At 38.1% G+C, this 19,956-nt stretch overlaps 3 protein-coding genes across 4 annotated transcripts in view; 2 read left to right on the top strand and 1 right to left on the bottom strand.

Annotated features, from left to right (window-relative positions):
* Positions 1-3,712, bottom strand: part of LOC146468820 (neuropilin-2-like) — a 59,799-nt gene extending 56,087 nt beyond the window's left edge. Inside the window, exons 1-2 of the mRNA XM_085123895.1 lie at positions 3,632-3,712; positions 298-414 (exon numbers count right to left, since the gene is read on the bottom strand). Coding sequence (XP_084980021.1) covers positions 298-358 — 61 coding nt within the window. The 5' untranslated portion in view covers positions 359-414; positions 3,632-3,712. The remainder of the gene's footprint in view (positions 1-297; positions 415-3,631) is intronic.
* The window catches only part of LOC146468819 (uncharacterized), a 349,521-nt gene extending 330,423 nt beyond the window's left edge, over positions 1-19,098 (top strand). Inside the window, exons 2-6 of the mRNA XM_085123919.1 lie at positions 12,569-12,590; positions 13,480-13,650; positions 15,096-15,218; positions 16,276-16,346; positions 18,721-19,098. Of these exons, the coding sequence (XP_084980045.1) occupies positions 12,569-12,590; positions 13,480-13,650; positions 15,096-15,218; positions 16,276-16,346; positions 18,721-18,735 (402 nt within the window). The 3' untranslated portion in view covers positions 18,736-19,098. The remainder of the gene's footprint in view (positions 1-12,568; positions 12,591-13,479; positions 13,651-15,095; positions 15,219-16,275; positions 16,347-18,720) is intronic.
* The window catches only part of LOC146468817 (ras-like protein 1), a 348,000-nt gene that overhangs the window by 296,280 nt on the left and 31,764 nt on the right, over positions 1-19,956 (top strand). The gene's annotated exons all lie outside the window — the stretch shown is intronic.

Raw genomic sequence — 19,956 nt, 5'->3', positions numbered from 1 at the left:
GGATTCACTTTGTCAAAACAATTATTAAGGGACACAACCCCCCTTGCGTAGTTTTTATCTTGTCAAGTTTCTTCGCTTGGTTATTTAGTGTGACAGTGTTGCTCAAAGGTGAGCTGCGGTCTCTCTTTGTTAGCTTTACCCATCCTTCTCTCTCTGGGTTTCATTTTTTTGTACTATCCGCAGTAGTCTAACAAATCTGCGTATTCTCTGTGTTTATTAATTTACTTACAATAATTTAATGGTAATATCATGTATGCTCTAATTTTATCCCATGAGAAAAATCGGCTTGACACTTACCTCCTCTTATCCACAGTAAGGAAACGTGTAAAATAAGGGCTTTAAGAAACCATTCGTCCATCCTTGCTAAACACTGATTATCACAACATTGGTATTACTTGGCAAAGAAAGGAAAACCTGCAAAGAAGAACAGGCAAATACCCTAAGAACGGTGCCTACTAATAAAAAAAAGTATTTTTGTGCGGTTTATGACTATGCGGGGAAATCAGATCCTAGCAAGGGTTTTTGATATCCAAAAATTAAATTGAGTGTAACCACGCAATTTTTAGAGATAATTAAGCAACAATTATTCTAAAAGACAGTAAAATACAATGTAATGTATGGCATTTTTATCCAATTTGGAGCTTTATTTTCTCTGAAAAATGTTTAGTTTCCCCATAGTTTTTTTTCTAGACGGTTATATAAGTAAACTACAATTACAAGTAGCTGTCATTGCTGCGATAAAGATCTTGCATCATTAATTAGACGGAAATATGAAATGAAATCGTGTTTTTTGGCAAAGAAAACATTTTGTTTCCTTTTCTAGTATCAGTTTCTAATTTTAATACGAAATGTCTATTATAAAATTTCCAATATGTCAATGAGCAGATTCAAATCATTCTCCCTCGGCCTCCCTCTGATAAGATGCTCTGATATTTTAATATCACACCTCGTGTTATGATAAGTCAATGACTAAATGTGTGGGAAAATATCCTCGCTTCACCTTTTTTCTTCTTGTTTTTCTGGTACTGAGCAGCCATGTTTTCTATTTCGTCATCATTTAGTGTAGGGATCCCATGAGACTGCACAATCCAATCCCAGAAATCAATGCGAAAAGAAGCAAATGTAACACCCTTGTCATTGCGACAAAAGTCCACTGGACTTATTCTTTGCGATTACACGGTCACAATAGGCTGCAATCAGTCATGACCGAAGCACATGGCGGCAATGGCGGCACGAAAGTTGTCGACCAGTTGCTCATCGACATCTCCACTGGAGATTCTTCTTTCGTGGGCTCACAGAGTTCCGCACGGGACAACATACAAACTAAAGACAGCGGAAAATCCGTTTCTCGAAAGAAGTCAACAGGGATATTTTGTTTGTTACTAGAAATCCTCAATTCAGTATTTAAACCCGGCCGTCAATAACTGATTTCAAAACGTACCTTTGCTAGAATAGACACCGTTTGTCTAGCTTCGAACAATCCAAAATACATAATGTGTTTAACCCGTAGCTAACAGTTCGCTTATGGTTAAGACACCGGAACACTAATGCTTCTTTTACTTGCAAATTAAGGCTGCAGCTGCATTTCACATGTAACCCTTTTCACTTGCTCCAATTGGTTTCTTCGTTAATTAGCTCTAATTGCTTTCATATAGAGCCTTACAGTTTGCTTATGGTTAACACACAGAGACAGTCAGGCGTCTTTAACTGACAAATAATAATGGCTACAACTGCATCTTGCCACCAAGGAGTAGCGCGCGTCTGGAAACTCTTGCCTAATTTCAGACCAAAATATGTCCTAACCTATTTCAGACACGACCTTCTTGTCGATTGCATACCATCCAAATTCTCCAAATGATCATGTTAACCCGCTACAAACATACAAGAAGCTAAATTGGTTCAACGACCGATATAAATATGTCAAACATGTTTCTCTAGGGCTTTCAAATCCATTTTACTCGTGACAACTAAAATCAATTCCAGACCAGCCTCACCGTATTCAGCCAAATGTGGTCAAATTCTATGCTCTTCTTCAAACTATGAAGGCTGCCGCTGTCAAAACCACCCTTGAAGTTAAACAAGACTTATCCTTGTTAATCACAAATTTATAGAAGAAGTTGCTATTTTTTGCGTCATGCATGGAAAGATTTAGTATCTTTTTTTTCCAACTCACCATGAGGGCTCGTTTTTCATTACGAACGTATTACGTATTCGCAATTAATTTTAATACAAAAGCGCTGACATGGAGATGTTAAGCTTAAAGGATTGTTAAACACAACGATTTCTGAGAGACGTTTCTTGCCATTATGGAATATTAAAAAAGCAATATTGCGAAGGAAAGAAGCCAGTTGAGCTTGGGGGGGGGGGGGGGTTGGTTGGGGGGGGGGGGAGGACTTCAAAATTCGACTCTCCTGCATAAGCGTTAGTAGTGTTTTTGCTATAAGTGTGTTTAGCCAAAGGGTATGGATATTTAGCTTTTTAGGTCTAGATGGCTTCACGAATTGTCGTGTTTTGGACAACATCTCGGTCATTTGATCTTAATAACTCAGCGCTTTTATATTAAAATTCTTAATGCGTTTGTAATAAAAAAGGACCGCACGTGGCGAATTAAAAAGAAGATATTAAAACTTTCCATGTTTGGTGCAAAGGATAACAATGGCCGCGTTAAATTTGTGATAAAAAGTAATACTCTTGTTAAATTTTAGAGTGCCTTTTACCTCCAGTTGAAGAATTAGATTTTGATGCAGGTCGTCAAAATAGTTCAGTTGATTTTATTTTACATTTTTATTAAAGGTGTTTTCAAACCGTAAGCATGATGTTCTCTGAAAAGAAATAATTAGCATCGTTTTTTATTTGACACAAAATGTCCAACAATATTCCCTATATGTCAACAAGCAGATGCTAGGCAAATATATTCTCTCTCAAACTTGTTTTCCTTTTATAGCGCTATCTTTTTCCGTTAAAATCTCTAAACCATACACAAGACAAGAATCTTAAAGGAAATCATTTTGCTCTTTGGTAAAGAAAACAGTTTTTCCCTTTTCTGAATGTTAGTTTCAAATTTGGATACAAAATGTCAGTTAATATTCCCAATATGTCAATGATCAGCAGCAAGCCAAATTATTCACCCTGAACCTTGCTATCCTTTTGTAGAAGGTTATACAAGTAAACTACAATTACAAGTAGATGTCTTTTTTTACGATAAAGATCTTGCATCATTAATAAGACGGAAATCTTAAACGAAATCGTGTTTTTTTGGCAAAGAAAACATTTTTTCTTTTCTAGTATCAGTTCCTAGTTTGAATACCAAATGTCTATTATAATATTTCCAATATGTCAATGAGCAGATTCAAATCATTCTCCCACGGCCTTTTTGTTTTCCTTGCCTTTAAGCATACTCTGATAAGGTACTCTGATATTTTAATATCACACCTCGTGTTATGATATTCCCAATAAGTCAATGACGAATTGAGTGGGAAATTATTCTCGCTGAACCTTTTTTCTTCTTGTTTTTTTGGTACTGAACCGCCATGACTTTTACTGTACTACATACATTAATATTTCTCTTGTTACTGGAAACCCTTAATGTATTATTTAAACTCGGGCGTCAATAACTGATTTCAAAACGTACCTTTGCTAGAATGGACACCGTTTGTGTAGCTTCAAACAATCGAAAATACAGAATGTGCTTAACCCGTAGCTAACAGTTCGCTTATGGTTAAGACACCGGGACACTAATGCTTCTTTTACTTGCAAATTAAGGCTGCAGCTGCATTTTGCATGTAACTCCTTTCACTTGCTGCAATTGGTTGCTTCGATAATCCGCCCTAATTGATTTCACATAGAGCCTTACAGTTTGCTTATGGTTAAGACACAGAGACAGTAAAGCGTCTTTTACTGACAAATAATAATGACTACAACTGCGTCTTGCCACCGGGGGTATCGCGCTTCTTAAAACTCTTGCCTAATTTCAGATCAATTTTTTTTTCCTAAACTATGTTAGACACAACCATCCTGTCGATTGCATACCATCCAAATTCTCCAAATAATCATGTTAACCCGCTACAAACATACAAAAAGCCAAATTGGTTCAGCAACCGATATGAATATGTCGAACATGTGAGTAGGACTTCGCTAGGGCTTTCAACTCCATTTTACTCGTGACAACTATAACCAATTCCAGACCAGCCTCACTCTATTCAGCTAAAAGTGATCAAAATCTATGTTCTTCTTCAAACCAAGGAGGCTGCCGTGGTCAAAACCACTCTTAAAGTTAAACAAGACTTATCCTTGTTAATCACAAATCTAAAGAAGACGTTCTTTTGTGCGTCATGCATGGAAAGTTTTGAATATCTTTTTTTTTCCAATTCACCATGAGGGCTCGTTTTTCATTACGAACGTATTACGCATTAGCATTTAATTTTAATATAAAAGCGCTGACTCCGAGACATTAAGCTTAAAAGATTGTCAAACACGACGATTTCTGAGAGACGTTTCTTGCCATTATGAAATATCAAAAAAGCAATATTACGAAGGAAGCTAGCCAGTTGATCTAGGGGGAGGGGTAGGACTTCAAAATTCGACTCTCCTACATAGGCTATAGGAGCGTTTTTGCTATAAGCGTGTTTAGCCAAATGATATGAATATTTAGCTTTTTAGGTCTAGATGGCCACAGGACTTGTCGTGGTTTGGACAACATTTCGGTCATTTGATCTCAATAACTCAGCTCTTGTATATTAAAATTCTTAATGCGTTCGTAATTAAAAAGGACCACACGTCGTGAATTAGAAGAGGATATTAAAACTTTCCATGTATGGTACAAAGGATGACAATGGCCGCGTTAAATTAATAATCTTATGAAATTTTATAGTTCCTTTTTTCTGCAGTTGAAGATACTTACACAAAGGCTTAGTTTTTTGTTCAAGTCGTCAAAATAGTTTTAACTATTTATTAATTTAAAAATTGACTTTATCCCACAATTTTATCAAAGGCGTATTCAAACCGTAAGCATGATTCTCTCTGAAAAGAAATAATTAGCATCGTTCTTAATTTGACAAAAAATGTCCAACAATATTCCCTATATGTCATCGAGCACATGCTACTCAAATTATATTCTCCCTCAAACTTGTTTTCCTTTTATAGTGCTCAGTCTTTTTCCATTAAAAACTCTACACCATAAATGACACGAGAATCTTAAACGAAATCATGTTGCTCGTTGAAAAAGAAAACAGTTTTTCCCTTTTCTATATATCAGTTTCAAATTTGGATGCAAAATATCAGTTAATATTCACGATATGCCAATAATCAGCAGCAAGCTAAATTATTCACCTTAAACCTTGCTTTTCTTTAGTACCGAAGGTTATACAAGTAAACTACAAATGCAAGGGGCTGTCCTTTCTGCGATAAAAATCTTGCATCATTAATAAGACGGAAATGTTAAATGAAATCGCGTTTATTGGCAAAGAAACACTTTTTCCTTTTCTAGTATCAGTTTCTAATTTGAATACGAAATGTCTATCATAATATTCCCAATATGTCAATGGTTTTAAGACTTCCTAATACTACCATTTCTCAATTATGCAAATTAGTAGCCTAAACCTTTGCATGAACCTCACAAGAAAGTATGACTTGAAAAACGCTCTCCAAGACAAAGAAAACACTGACATTGTTTCACAATACAGTACATTATAAAATATTTGAGATAGTACGCGCGCTCTCATTGGTCGATAGGTGTGTCAAGATGAGAGCAAGAGCCCATTACCCGGAGCGTACAACTTCCTTATATTTGTGCAACGGCGTTTACAAAAGTAGTTTTATTTTTAGATACGCCTTTCCCGCGATAACTACCGTTTCCGGTGACGTCCGTATCGAAACAAATCTGATTTAAAAAAAATGGCGGCGAAGCTACGATTTTTTTGGTACTTTATTCCGTTCTCCACTTGTCGTTTTCCATCATTCCAATCCACCCTTCCATCAGAGGGCCTTCCCACAATACCATGCGTTTTATTTTCACTTTCAACATTTGAAGTTGCGGCCTACCTTTGCATAAGCTTATCTCTGAGTGCGAATATACGCGAGTCTCCCTTCGATATATCGCTCTGACGGTTTTCACAATGGTCAAATAGGCCTTAAATAGTATTGCAAAACAATGAAGAGGTCCGATCAGGATGTAGAAAATCCTTTTAAAACAAATGAATCCCAAATGAGTCAGCTACGTGTTCGTCAGCTACGTGTTCGTCTCCGGCGGCCGAGGAAGGTCCGGAGGGTCACAACAATTCTTTAGTCGACAAGAGCGCTTCAGTAAAGAAAGCCTTACGACTAAGCCTAGAGCTCAGACAAGAACTAAAATTTCTGCAGGCGGCATCGAAAGAATCTTCACTGAAGAAAATTATGGAAGGAGATGAACGGCTGCGGGAATGGAGTCAAGTTGTAAGCAGAGCGGGTTATTTTTGCGAGGTGCGATCTCTCGTGTCAGATTTGTCCCCCTTCCCTGAATCTCTTGTGGAACAAGGACCCGCGACAAATGAACCGATGTTGGCTCTTTTCATTACCACTCGAAGACCCTTATGTTCGATTCTAGTACTGGCTCAGGCTGTTCGCCTTATAATTTTTCCAGACGGCGAGTGGCGACTGGATAGTCCGATTTATGCCGGAACACCGCCGGTAAAATCACAAGTGGAACATTCAGATTGCCAGAATGTTTTGCCTTGTTTTGCAAAAACAAACACTAAACATTTGTCAGAAGAAATCGCCGAAGCATCTTAGAGACTCGCATTACAGTTGACTTTTAATATCTACCGGATGCGAGCTTACCCACAAAACGATGGAGATAAAACATAATACTTGTCGTTCAGTCAGGAGGCAACGGAGCTGAAAAGAAAAACTTCAAGAGGCCAAACCTCTCGAAAGCGAGAGACAACAATGATCAACTTTGTAATATACGTGATAAACGAACACCCTGCAATCTCAATGTAGATAGATAGCACGAGCATGAAATCACGAGCAACGAATTCCACGAATCCTATGTCTTCATAGATGACATATATTTAGCGCTGTCTCCTAAAGATGCGGATTTATTGGACTCATATACGTGATAAACGAACATCCTGCAATCTCACTGCAGATAAGCATGAAATCACGAGTTACGAAATCCACGGATCCCATGTCTTCATAGCATTTATTAATGCGCTGTCTGATATCTTGCAGTTTAAAGTCCGAGCCGGTAAACCTAAACAAATGCGACAGAGCTAGCATACCCAATGGCATATGAAAAACTTCTCCTTATGGCTCAGAAAACCTCCATTCAGTATATTTGAGTTTTTCCCTTTATGATCAAGATAAACGTCATCACTAAGCAGATTTAAGGTACCGTTGAAGGCTTTATTATAGTCGCGTTGGCCCGTCAACATGTGGACGAGTCATTCTAGTTACGTAATAACAGTCTCTTACACAATCGCTTGTGATTGGTTACCCAAAACTAATTCGCGGGAAAGGCTAGTTTAAAAATAACTCTACTTGTGAAAACGCCGTTTCACAGACTCGGGATGAAAGTTGTACGCTCCGGGTAATGGGCTCCTGATGAGAGTATGTAAATACGGTTGTGATGTCACGTTTTCTGTGTCTCCCGGCACAATTTGAAAACATTTCAAAGCTTTCGCAAGACTCGCAAAGTAATTTTAAGTACAACTGTTAAGGAAATGGAGAAAATTTCCCAAAATTTTGATCGGGTTTGCCTATCTCCTTTCTCTTGATCCCGAGGGAAAAAAAGCAAAGGAAAGAAGAACCACAGCGCTTTGCCTGCCTCGCTATACAACCTCGTCGAGAGAGCTCATTTGAAGACGACAAATATGCAACATATACGCAGTAAACGTGTTTCAAGGTAATTTTTGCATCGGAGAACCACAATTTAATTCTCCAAAAGACATTCTTTTTTCAAAAAATGTACACGAAAACGAACACAAAACTTTATGCTACAGACTATAAATGTTTCAAATCAAACTTTTTACGACCGGTTGCCGTGTTTTGGCTGTCAAATTTGTATAAAATGTATTTTCTCCGAGACTTTTTCACCGTAATAATCTACTGTTACGATTACTATTACCAGCATCAACTTCACAGTCTAGATCCGCTGCTTGTGCTATGATTCCTAAACAGCAAAACTTCACAAGGCACGATGAAGAATTCGACTTCTCAGCCATCTCAGGCTGCCACATCGGACTAGTTCACGTAACTTTCAAGAGCGATCATGCACAGTGACATTCATTTTAAGCTTCAATAAACTCCTCATTTTGACGTTCTTTCCTTACATAATCGCATATTTTGAACATTTCTTCTAGCTTTCACCGAATGTTCGGTATTTTTCTGAAAGATTTACGAGAATTCAAAGCTGAAATCGCCGTCATCCACACGGGGCTCGCTGATGCTTGCCACAAATTTCAACTTGATGTTGACTTTTATAACGCAAATTTTGATTGGTTCATGTGTTGTGAGATGCGCGTTTTCATTGGCTAGTAGCAAATATGCTTGTCCAAGGCGTGTACTGTGAACATCTATTTCAATCAAGAAATGAATAAATAAAATTTCCCTTCATTTGTCGAATCATTTTTTTTTTTAGAAATATTTTACAAAAGCAATAGGACGTTTTTTCCCATGTTTACATAGCGTCATCTAAACACTCGGGGAGTTGGCAGAATTCTCGAAAGTTATGCAAACCCTCGACTGCGTCTTGGGTTTGCATATCTGTCTCGAATTCTCCCAACCCCCTCGTGTTTAGATGAGGCTATGTAAAGAAAGGAAAAAGTCATCCATTGCTTAACTGTAATTTTATGTTACGTTGGTACTCACGTAAATAGCTTTATGACTCCTCTCTGAGACTGTAAGGAATATTAGATCAGATGGAATCTGATTGCCACAAGCCGAGCTTGCTTACTTGAGCGCTTCAAAAAACCTTAATAGCATAATGCAAACTCGCTTCGCTTTGAGAAGAAAAAAATTGGCCATTGTTCATAGCCGCTTTTTATTTGAAAGTGCCAAGCTTAACATAATAACTGACAAACAATGAGGAAACAATAAGGAATTCAAAGCTCTACCAAAATGTTTGTTTCGCTTTGAGATTCGGTTCCAAGGTAGATTTGAACCTAAGCCCTCATCCCCGGAGGGCATGTAGCATAATACTGCGCCACACATGCTTCTCTACCTTCACAGTAAATTATTTTTGTATTTAATGATTGTTTCTGGTGCCTGACTATCTGGCACCCGTGGTGCATCGATTTTAACAGTTAAATGACTTTGGACCGCAAGACAAGAATACACAAATAAACAAGGAGCACCCTCAGGCGATTATCCATCGTATTTTCTCCTTTCATTCCGCGCAAAATCCCTGTTTCAACACCAACTTTTAGGTAAAATAGAAAAGGGTTTTGTAGCTCCAAACTAGCCAAAGTCAGTATGTTGTTTTAAATGACAGTTCGATTATGCTTAAGACACAGTGACAGTCAGGCGTCTTTTACTGACAATCAATAATGGCTACACCTACATCTTGCCACAGGGGGTAGTGCGTCTCTTGAAACTCTTGCCTAATTTCAGACCAAAATATTTGATTTTTCCTAACCTGTTTCAGACACGACCTTCTTGTCGATTGCATACCATCCAAATTCTCCTAATGATTATGTTAACCCGCTACAAACATACATGAAGCTTTATTGGTTCAAAGAACAATATGAATATGTCAAACGTGTGAGTAGGACCTCGTTACACCTCCCAACTCTATTTCACTCGTGAAAACTATAACCAATTCCAGACCAGCCTAACCCTGTTCAGCAAAAAGTGGACTACTTCAAACTAAAAAGGCTGCCGCGGTCAAAATTTCCCTCAAATTTAACAAGACTTATCTTTGTTAATCACAAATTTGTAGACGACGTTGTTATTATGTGCATCATGCATGGAAAGTTTTAACATCTTCTTTTCAATTCACCATACGCGGTCGTTTTTCATAAAGAACGTATAACGTATTAGGAATTAATTTTAATATAAAAACGCTGATTCGCAGATATTAAGCTTAAAGGACGATTCCTGGGAGACGTTGCTTGCCATTATGAAATATTAAGAAAAAAAAAACTATTACGAAGGAAAGAAGCTAGTTTATCTGGATAAAACTAAACATGTAAGTTATCGGGGGGAGAACGACTTCAAAACTCGACCCTCCTGTATAAGGTATAGGTGTGTTTTGCCTATAGGTGTGTTTGTGCTATAAGGATGTGTTTAGCTAAAGGGTATGGTTATTTAGCTTTTTTTGGTCTAAATGGCCTCAGGCATTGTCGTGTTTTGGACAACAGTTTTGGTCATTTGAGCTCAATAACTCAGCGCTTTTATATTCTTGATGTGTTCTTAATGAAAAAGGACCGCACGTGGCGAATTAAAAAGAAGATATTAAAACTTTCCATGCATGGTACAAAGGATAACAATATCCGCGTTAAATTTGTGATAAAAAAAATATTACTTTAATAAACTTTTATAGTTCCTTTTTCCTGCAGTTGAAGATACTTCCACAAAGGCTTAGCTTTTAATTTAAGTCGTCAAAAATAGTTTTCACTCTATATCAATTTGAAAATTGACTTTATCTCACAGTTTTATCAAAGGTGTATTCAAACCGTAAGCATGATGCTCTCTGAAAAGAAATAATTAGCATCGTTTTTTATTTGACACAAAATGTCCAACAATATTCCCTATATGTCAACAAGCAGATGCTAGGCAAATTATATTCTCCCTCAAACTTGTTTTCCTTTTATAGTGCTATCTTTTTCCATTAAAAACTCTAAACCATAAACGAGACAAGAATCTTAAAGGAAATCATTTTGCTCTTTAGTAAAGAAAACAGTTTTTCCCTTTTCTGAATGTTAGTTTCAAATTTGGATACAAAATGTCAGTTAATATTCCCAATATGCCAATGATCAGCAGCAAGCCAAATTATTCACCCTGAACCTTGCTCTCCTTTTGTACCGAGGGTTATAAAAGTAAACTACAATTGCAAGGAGCTTTTTTTTCTGCGATAAAGATCTTGCATCATCACTAAGACGTAAATCTTAAACGAAATCGAGTTTTTTGGTAGAGAAAACTTTTCCTTTTTAATTATCAGTTTTTAATTTGAATACGAAATTACTATTGTAATATTCCCAATATGACTATAAGCAAATTTAAATCATTCTCCTTCGACCTTTTGTTTTCCTCGCCTTTAAGCATACTCTGATAAGGTACACCGATATTATCACACCTCGTGTTATTATATTCTCAATAAGTCGATGACTAAATGTGTGGGAAGTTATTCTCCGTTAACTTTTTTTTTCTTTTTCTCTCTTGTTTTTTTTTTTTTATTTTGGTTCCGAGCCGCTATAAATTTTAGCGAACTATACTACATACAGGGATATTTTGCTTCTCACTAGAGACCCTCAATTTTATTTTTTAAACTCGGCCGTCAATAACTGATTTCAAAACGTACCTTTGCTAGAATGGACACCGTTTGTGTAGCTTAAAGCCATTCAAAATACAGTTTGTGTTTAACCCGTAGCTAACAGCTCGCTAATTGTTAACACACACTAACGCTTCCTTTACTTGCAAATTAATGCTGCACTTGCATTTTACATGTGTCTCCTTTCACTTGCTCCAATTGGTTTCTTTACTAATTTGCTCTAATTGCTTTCAGACAGAGCTTTACAGTTCTTTCATGGTTAGGACACAGAGACAGTGAAGGGTCATTTACTGACAAATAATAATGGCTACACTTGCATTTTGCCACCGGGGATAGCGCGCTTCTTGAAACTCTTGCCAAATTTCAGACCAAAATATGTGATTTCTCCTAACCTATTTCAGACACGACCTTCTTGTTGATTGCATACCATCCCAATTCTCCAAATGATCATGTTAAACCGCTAAAAAGCATACAAGAAGCTAAATTGGTTCAAAGACCGATATGAACACGCCAAACATGTGGGTAGGACCTCGTTGGGCTTTCCAACTCCATTTTACTCGTGGAAACTGTAACCAGTCCCAGTTGTATAAGTGTAAAGCAGCAAGGCGACAGCGAACCTGACAATGTAGGCTTTTGTTGCGTTCTTCATTATGATCAGCCGTCAAAACTTAAAGCACATTAACGATATAGCAATAAAACCTAAGAGGTAAAAATAGTTTCCTTCCGCAAAATGGTATGATGACGTCAAATGACGTGGGCATTGCGTCATTGAACGCCATCTTGACTTCCATTTCCTGAAGTTTTAAAGAAATCCAAAAATCCAAGATAGCGAATTCAAGATGGCCGCCTTTTGGCAATCACGATGTCATTACAACGCTATGTGCTGTCATCAGTTCTCACTGTGGACGTCTAAAGAGACCTTTGTGGACGTGCTATCTCTCCTCCTAGTCTCAATGTCATAGCACTTGTATTCTCGTTATGGAGGGGGCAGAATCCCACACGCCCCCCCCCCCCCCCACCCCCATCCCATCAAAATAGCTTAGAATACAAATACATCACTAATGTTTTAATATTTATTTATTTATTTGTTCTTTTCTTTCATAGATCTTAGAGAAGAGATCATATGGTAAGTTTCAAAAAGTGATTAATAAATCATAAGCCCATTGACCTATCAGATGGTCAATAAAACATCACGTGCAGAGGTTTTAAAACGGGATAAAACCTCCTCCTTATTAGTATGCGGTGTTTAATGTTTTTCTCGTATCCTAATATCCACCGTTCACAAAAGCATCATTGTTATGAATTCTCTTGACACAAGCTTTTCCAGGAATGTTTATGAAGACGTTCAAAAAAACTCGCGGTACGTGTTTCATCGGGTCTAAAACACCTCGTGGTTTTAAATCCCGATAAAACACTTCAGATCGTGTTTTAAACATTACATAAATGCTATATATAGTTTCCTGTACCTTATTTACAAACGCCACCGTATATGAATTTCACAGGAATAAAACTTTAAGCGCGGAACATTTGTTTCAAAACTTCTTTCAACCCAGATCAGAACTGAGGCTGCGAAGTCGGTCGGTCCAAAAACCTTTTCTGTTGCATCTTTTCCGAGTGACGTCATAATAATTATGATCAATTTCAGACAAATCACAGTACATCGCAAATTTCCATAAATTTAGCTCGCACAGTGCTTCTCGCTGGTTTATTCTTGCTTAAAAACACAATTTTAACCAATGTTTTAGTATATTTCCACCCATCCCGGTGTGGGTCAAATTATGACGTTTGGTAAAATGTCGAAGAATTGTTATTAGCGTAAATCAACTTGGGACTTTCTCACTGCATTCCCGAGTTGAATGCGTGAAGTGATAATCCAACACTGTTGTTTATTATACAAATTAAGACTTTCGTCATCATCGTCATCGTCATCATCATCATCATCATCATCATCATTATTATTATTATTATTATTATTATTATTATTATTGTTGTTTACTTATTATTCCCTTGTTCAGATTATGAATGTAATAAGAAGGTAATTAGCCGTAACCCTTGCGAGAAAGTGGCATGTCCTAAAGGAAAGCATGGTCCACCTGAATATTTGTATTACCAATGCACTACAATGCCGGAAAACTGTCCCAAAAAAGAAATTGACCCAGCAGCGGAATGCTGTCCAGAACAATGCGGTAAGTCGCTTCAAATAATAATGTTTTTCGTATATAATTTTTAAATGAATTAGTCATTGAGTTGTTAAGGACGGTGCCTACTTTTGTTACTGCGCATACGTTCTGCGCATCTCGAGATACTCGGGTTTCCTATGGGTGGTGCCTACTAATACAGGCATATTTTTACGCGGTTTAAATTTTTGCGGAGAAAACAGACCTTGGCAAGTTCCCTAGTAATCTATAAAGAAAATTGGGAGTAACCATGCATTTTTCAGAGATAATTTATGTTCAATTTGGGAAAAAATTCCATACATCAAGTTGTATTGTTGTTGTCATCAAAGTTCTCGAATACTGCGAGCTATGGCGTGCTTGGAAACTATTTGCATAAATGAAACACTAAAAAATCTGATCGGAATTTCAGGCAAATTTAATGAATAGTTTCGTAACAGCCTTCTTAAACTCAATAATAATTCATAAAGAAAAAACAAAGGAAATCAAGACAGTGAGGGAAATTTGGAAAAGTGATCTTAATTATCAAAAAAATTGACGAATTGCTTCCTTTGAATTTCTCCGAGAATTTTAAATGGTTTAAGAAGCTATATCAAATACACTCGAAAGAGTGTTTCATCCGATTATTTTCCAAACATTTAGAAGTGAACTGAAACAACAAGGCGCAGCCGAGTATTGTGATCCAACTTTGCGGTGTTTGGAAATCGGGTGCAACACTGTTCCTCATTTTTTTTCTATATATTTTTAACCCAACTTTTATCCAGTTCAGAACTCTTATACCCGGATTTTACTTTTCAAATTTGACATTTTACATTGACATTTATTTGCCTTTTTTCCCAATATATTGATAATTAATCCATAGTTTAATGTATGGCGAGGTGACCTCTAGAAACCACCAGGCTTATAGTTGAGGCCACCTCGTACGTAAAAATATGCTTACATAGATAGTGCTACAAGTGTGCGGCTTTGTCAATTCATTTTTTACTAAACACTCTAGAAGTTTTTTCTTAAAGTTGAGAAAACTTGACTGAGAAGTGATTGTTACAGGAAGGGAATTCCAGATCTTTGGACCTTGGCAAAAAACATTGTAATTTTTTTCAGATTAGTTCGGCAATGATGCACGCGATAATTGTTGGCTGTTCTGGTGCTGTAGCCATGAATTTGACTGTGTGTGTAAAATACGAATTGAAAAACAATGGAGACAAAAGGTTGTTATGATAACAGCACATAAATTTCCCTATTTGAAACGTATTGATTTGACAAATGTCTAAAATTCTTAATCTGGAGAATATAGGAGCAGAATGTGCTCTATATGCTCTAAATCAGTGATATGTCTTTTTGAAACAGGTTAATATGATGAAAACTAGAAGGGTATATTATGTATAAAATAATCTCAGATGAAAGTGTATCGGTCCGGATGAACACACTGCTTAAACCAGCCCACTTCTTGTTAACAGTTTGCAGTGACGGTAATCGAATGTATTCAGCTGGTGAGAAATTTGAGTTTTCGAAAGACGGCCAGCGTTACGACTGCGAGTGTGGATCAAATGAAGTACCATCCTGTCAGCCTATCTTCATAGGTAAATACGCAACAGTAAATTAAAACTTAATGACTGGTCTCGAGGGAAACACCTTATAGTATTTCTCCGGGGACTAGTGCAGAGCCATTTGGAAACAAAACAAACAGCTCTTTGAAAAACTCGCTAGAACCTTATGACAACATCACGCTCCCAAACAAGTCCTTTTGATCACATTTTAAAGCAGTCAACATTGGCTGGTAACAGTTTTCCGTTACCCTCTAACGTCATAGTTTTCGCACTTGTACACGCTTATGGGCCTTGGAACTTGGGGAGAAGGGATGACGCAGTATTGAGAGCACTCGCCTCCCATTAATGTGGCCCGTGTTCGATTCCCGGACTCGGCGTCATATGTGGGTTGAGTTTGTTGTTTGCTCTCGTCCTTGCTCCAAGAGGTTTTTCACCGGTTCTCCGATTTTCCCCTCTCCTCAAAAACCAACATTTCCAAATTCCTATTCGATCTGAAATCACAGGGCTACAGGTTTGTCAGTCGTAACAGACTGTTAAGTGTCATCCTCGTTAAACAAAGTTGATTGATTGATTGTTTGTTTGTTTGTTTGTTTGTTTGTTTGATTGATTGATTAATTAATTGTTTGATTGAATAATGGATTGGTTGATTGATTGAAATAGTTCTATAGTTAGATGTCATGTGATCATGAATTAGCTAATTAACGCGTGCGCTCAGGCGGCAAATACCTTTACTAATTAACAATGATAGCTACTGCATAAGACTGTTATAAAAATCTCCACCAAGAACATTCAAGAATATTGTTTCATCGCAAAGCTAATCCTCATGAAACAAGGCAGGATAAATTTCCAATATCACTTTGATAATGACTAAGACAATAAGTGCTTTCTTTGAAAATACTTCTAGCCTTTGAAAAGTTTCAGATTCGAACCATTGAAAAATGTTTACAGCACGACTACTGTTACAGGAGTCAGCAAATAAAACCCCAAAGGTTGGAATTATTCACTGTTCGTATCCTACTGTGATCTGATTGGCCAGTGTTTAGTGGTCACACTGCAATAGTAAATTCTAATGGGTATAATTTCTTCTTAGTCCCACCAAAGGAACCCAGGCCCCCACCAGTTTGTCCTCCGTTTGGAGAAGCTCCCTCCGAAGGAGACACGGTAGGTGCCAAAGGGCTGTTCATCAACAAACAAAATTTTTTCTTCTCTTTTCTAATTTTTGGCATTACTGACTGCTGAGGCCATATGGGATGAAAGGTGAAGGGATAGCTAAGGCTACCTAGCCAATATACACCTATTCCATAAATGCCTGCCGATAAATAATTCTTTGTTTGCATTAAAATAGCATTTCCAAAATTCAATAGAATTTTTGCTCTTAAACAAGATTAGTAGCGCTAATAAACATATATCAAAAGGAGTAACAAATCGGCCGCCATTTATGAAAAAAAGGTCTATGGTACGTTTCCCAAACGTACGACGCATGCGCAATCCCACCATAATTTTACAAACAATACAAATACCATATTATGAATGGTGTTCGTCATTGTGGTTCAAAATGATAGCTGAGTTTAATCGTTTGACTCACGATTGAGTCACATAGATGTGGATCGCGACGTTTCGACCGCTATATTCGCGAATACTAATACCATACACTCCATGTCGTCAGCTACGTCCATCGTCAAAAAACCTGGTTTTTTTTGGGGGGGCCTTTTAATTTGAAAACTTATGGTGCAGGACCTTTCTCCGTGGCAGCCCCCTCACTTTGGAATGCGCTGCCATCTAATATTAGGAACAGTTCTTCGGTGCCAATTTTAGAAATAAACTTAAAACATTTCCTTTTATAAATAGCATTTCAATAACTTTTTAGTTTAATTTTTTTTGTCAAGTTATTCTTGTAAAGCGCCTTTGAACTAAATATTATTATGCGCAGTAAAACTATCTGTATGCACAGTATAAGAAAGCACCACAGGGCGCGTAGCGTAACCTGTGAGCCAAGCGAAACTTAAAATAGCACGTTATTATTATTATTATTATTATTATTATTATTATTATTATTATTATTATTATTATTATTATTATTATTATTATTATATCGCTCGTCTTTATAGGGCGATGGTGTCGACTGATTTCTTAACAGTGAAAGTAGCACCTTAGTTTGTGTTGATTGGTGCGTTTCGGAGAAAGAGAAGATCTATGATAAACGGTATAAAGAACACGATAGAGACATACGGCTTGTCCAAACCCAATCCTTCGCCGTTTCAGAACGTGACAAAGTGACGGGTCACCCTCCACCCTGGGATGAGGTTACGTTTATTGACCGAGACCCACATTGGTACACCCGTATGGTTAAAGAGGCTAGTCGCAGAAGACTTCACCCGGACAACATCATTACGGATGATGCAATTGAAATTCCAGAAGCGTGGATGCCCACGATCAAATAACACAGCAGCCGATCGGTAACAAGGCGGACAGTTTCTAGTCGGAACAACAAGGATAGAAATCCGCCAATCAACAACAGCCTAAGAGAGGATCAAAACGCACCAGTCAACACAAACCAAGGTGCTACTTATACTGTTACGCAATCAGTCGACACCATCGCCTGATGAAGACCTGGCTCCAGTTGTTCAAAGGCCGGATAACTTTATCCTGTGGATAAGTCACTATCCGACAGTTTCAATCTGTGCAAAGATTTCAGTATTTCCTCTTGTACAAGCGAATATGCACACTCTAACCACAGCTTAGTTTAGGAGAGTACGAAAACCTTGGACAACGTTTAACGTGAAGTATATTTTAGACCCTGAATAGTGCCTTATCCAGCGGATAAAGTTATCCGGCCTTTGAACAACTGGGACCTGTAGTGTAGCGGTCGAAACGTCGCGATCCACATCTATGTGGCTCAATCGTGAGACAAACGATTAAACTCAGCTATCAATACAAATGCCAGTTCGTTTGCGTAAACACAAACTACCCACCCTTAGAAAAAAAATCGCACCACGTGGTGGTGTACAGACAGGGAACCGGCAGTCTCATAACTATATTTAAATATGACTTAATTTTTCTAAAGGTAGCCTGAGCTCACCACAAAGTGAAAGGACCAGCATCTAGCAGTTACCCCTCCCTCTGTGCGCCTCTGACACTCACCGCTGGCTGGACTGCTGCCTTTGCTTCCACAGAATACAAGGGACTGTGACAGGGTGCCTGAGATTGGCCTTTCACCCTAAATGAAAACGATATGATGTTTAAAGACTTTCCAAGAAGTGTTTTGACTAGAAAAGTAGTGAAAAATTAAATCGGGACAACGTAACAAGCCCATTCTCCCCACCTCTCCCCCCCCCCCTCAACTTTAGACTCCTGACCCCACTAATGTTATCTCTGACAAAGGGCAGTCCTTGGGCCGAGTGCTGGTGTATCAGATGATGCAACCCCCCTCCCCCCTCCCCCTCCCCCCAAGTTGTAACCCACGGCAAGACGTTGAAATGTCTAGTCACCATTTTGGTAAAATCAGCTCAGATGTATGTGTTTATTTTTTTCCTAGGCGCCAAACGAGTAAAGAAGGCAGCGCATGCGATCTCTTTATGAGGTCTGGAAAAATCAATCAAGATCGCAACTCACCATTCACAGACTAACACTTTAATGAATCGATTGAAGATATGTAAGTCAAACAGGGAAAATGATAACTAGTGTTGAGGAACTTGGTTGAAACATAGTTAATAAAAGGCAATGGTTATGAAGCTTGACAAACTCCTTTGTTATATGTTTTTGTTAGCGTTTTTGGCCTTGACCGTGCACAAACTACAATAGATTTTGAAATGTGTTGGAGCAACTGACCAATAGAAACGTCCCTGCTAAGATATTCAACTGTGGTGTGAACTTAAAACAAAGGATTGTGCACGGTTGCGGCCCTTTTAACAAAAACTGCAGCACCAATGTTTTCATGGCAAAGTTTCATAACCAGTCCCTCAATTAACTATGGTTGAAATAAGTTGTTTAGGTAGAAAACATTAATGCAGAACTTTGAAAGTCCCCAGTAAATAAAACAGCAAAGTAATGAATCCGTGTATATGGTGTTTATTTTAATAAACACCATATACTTTAAAAAGTTCACATGTGGTGTCTTCTTCAAAGGGGGAAATATCTGGTAAATTTAGGGGAGGGGCTCGGGGGCCCTGCTCTCCCCTCCCCTTAATTTTATGACCAGAACCGAAACCCGCTAGTCCCCATCCCCACCCCAGAACCAATACCCGCTGGTCCCAACACCCATCACGAGCCAGAGTTAACCGGATGTGAAAAAATTCGCCAATTCTGGTTGCTAAGGGGTGACGTCACAAATCTGCTTAGTAGCCGTCATCGTATTCGATTTGCGGTCATTTGCGGTTTCACGGTTGGAGCTTGCGGTAACGAAGTCATAGCAGGATGGAATTATTGTTTTATGTTGAAATAAATCTTACCAAGAGCGCAGTGGCATATTGGGAAAAGTAGCTCGCTCTTCCCCTTTCTCATGGACAAGCTATATGGCAACTTTCGACTGTCTTGGAATTGAATTGTGTTCAAGTGAGCCCTTAGAGAGTTTGTTGTTCTTCGATCGTGCGATTATGTAAGACGTCAGTTTCACCGAGCATATTTCATGAGGTAAGGCCAGGTAATCCGTAAGCGGCAAATGTTCGCGGATGAAAATGGCGGGCTTTTAGATCGAAGGTTATACAAAGAAAAAGCTGTCATATGCATCTTTATTCAGCGTTGTGTTAGTCGTCCGTCGCCCCAGTTCCAAAGT

This window comes from Pavona decussata, unplaced genomic scaffold (assembly GCF_977016875.1).
Source record: "Pavona decussata unplaced genomic scaffold, jaPavDecu1.1 SCAFFOLD_128, whole genome shotgun sequence".
Taxonomy (NCBI): domain Eukaryota; kingdom Metazoa; phylum Cnidaria; class Anthozoa; order Scleractinia; family Agariciidae; genus Pavona; species Pavona decussata.
This window is presented reverse-complemented; position numbering and strand designations above follow the sequence as displayed.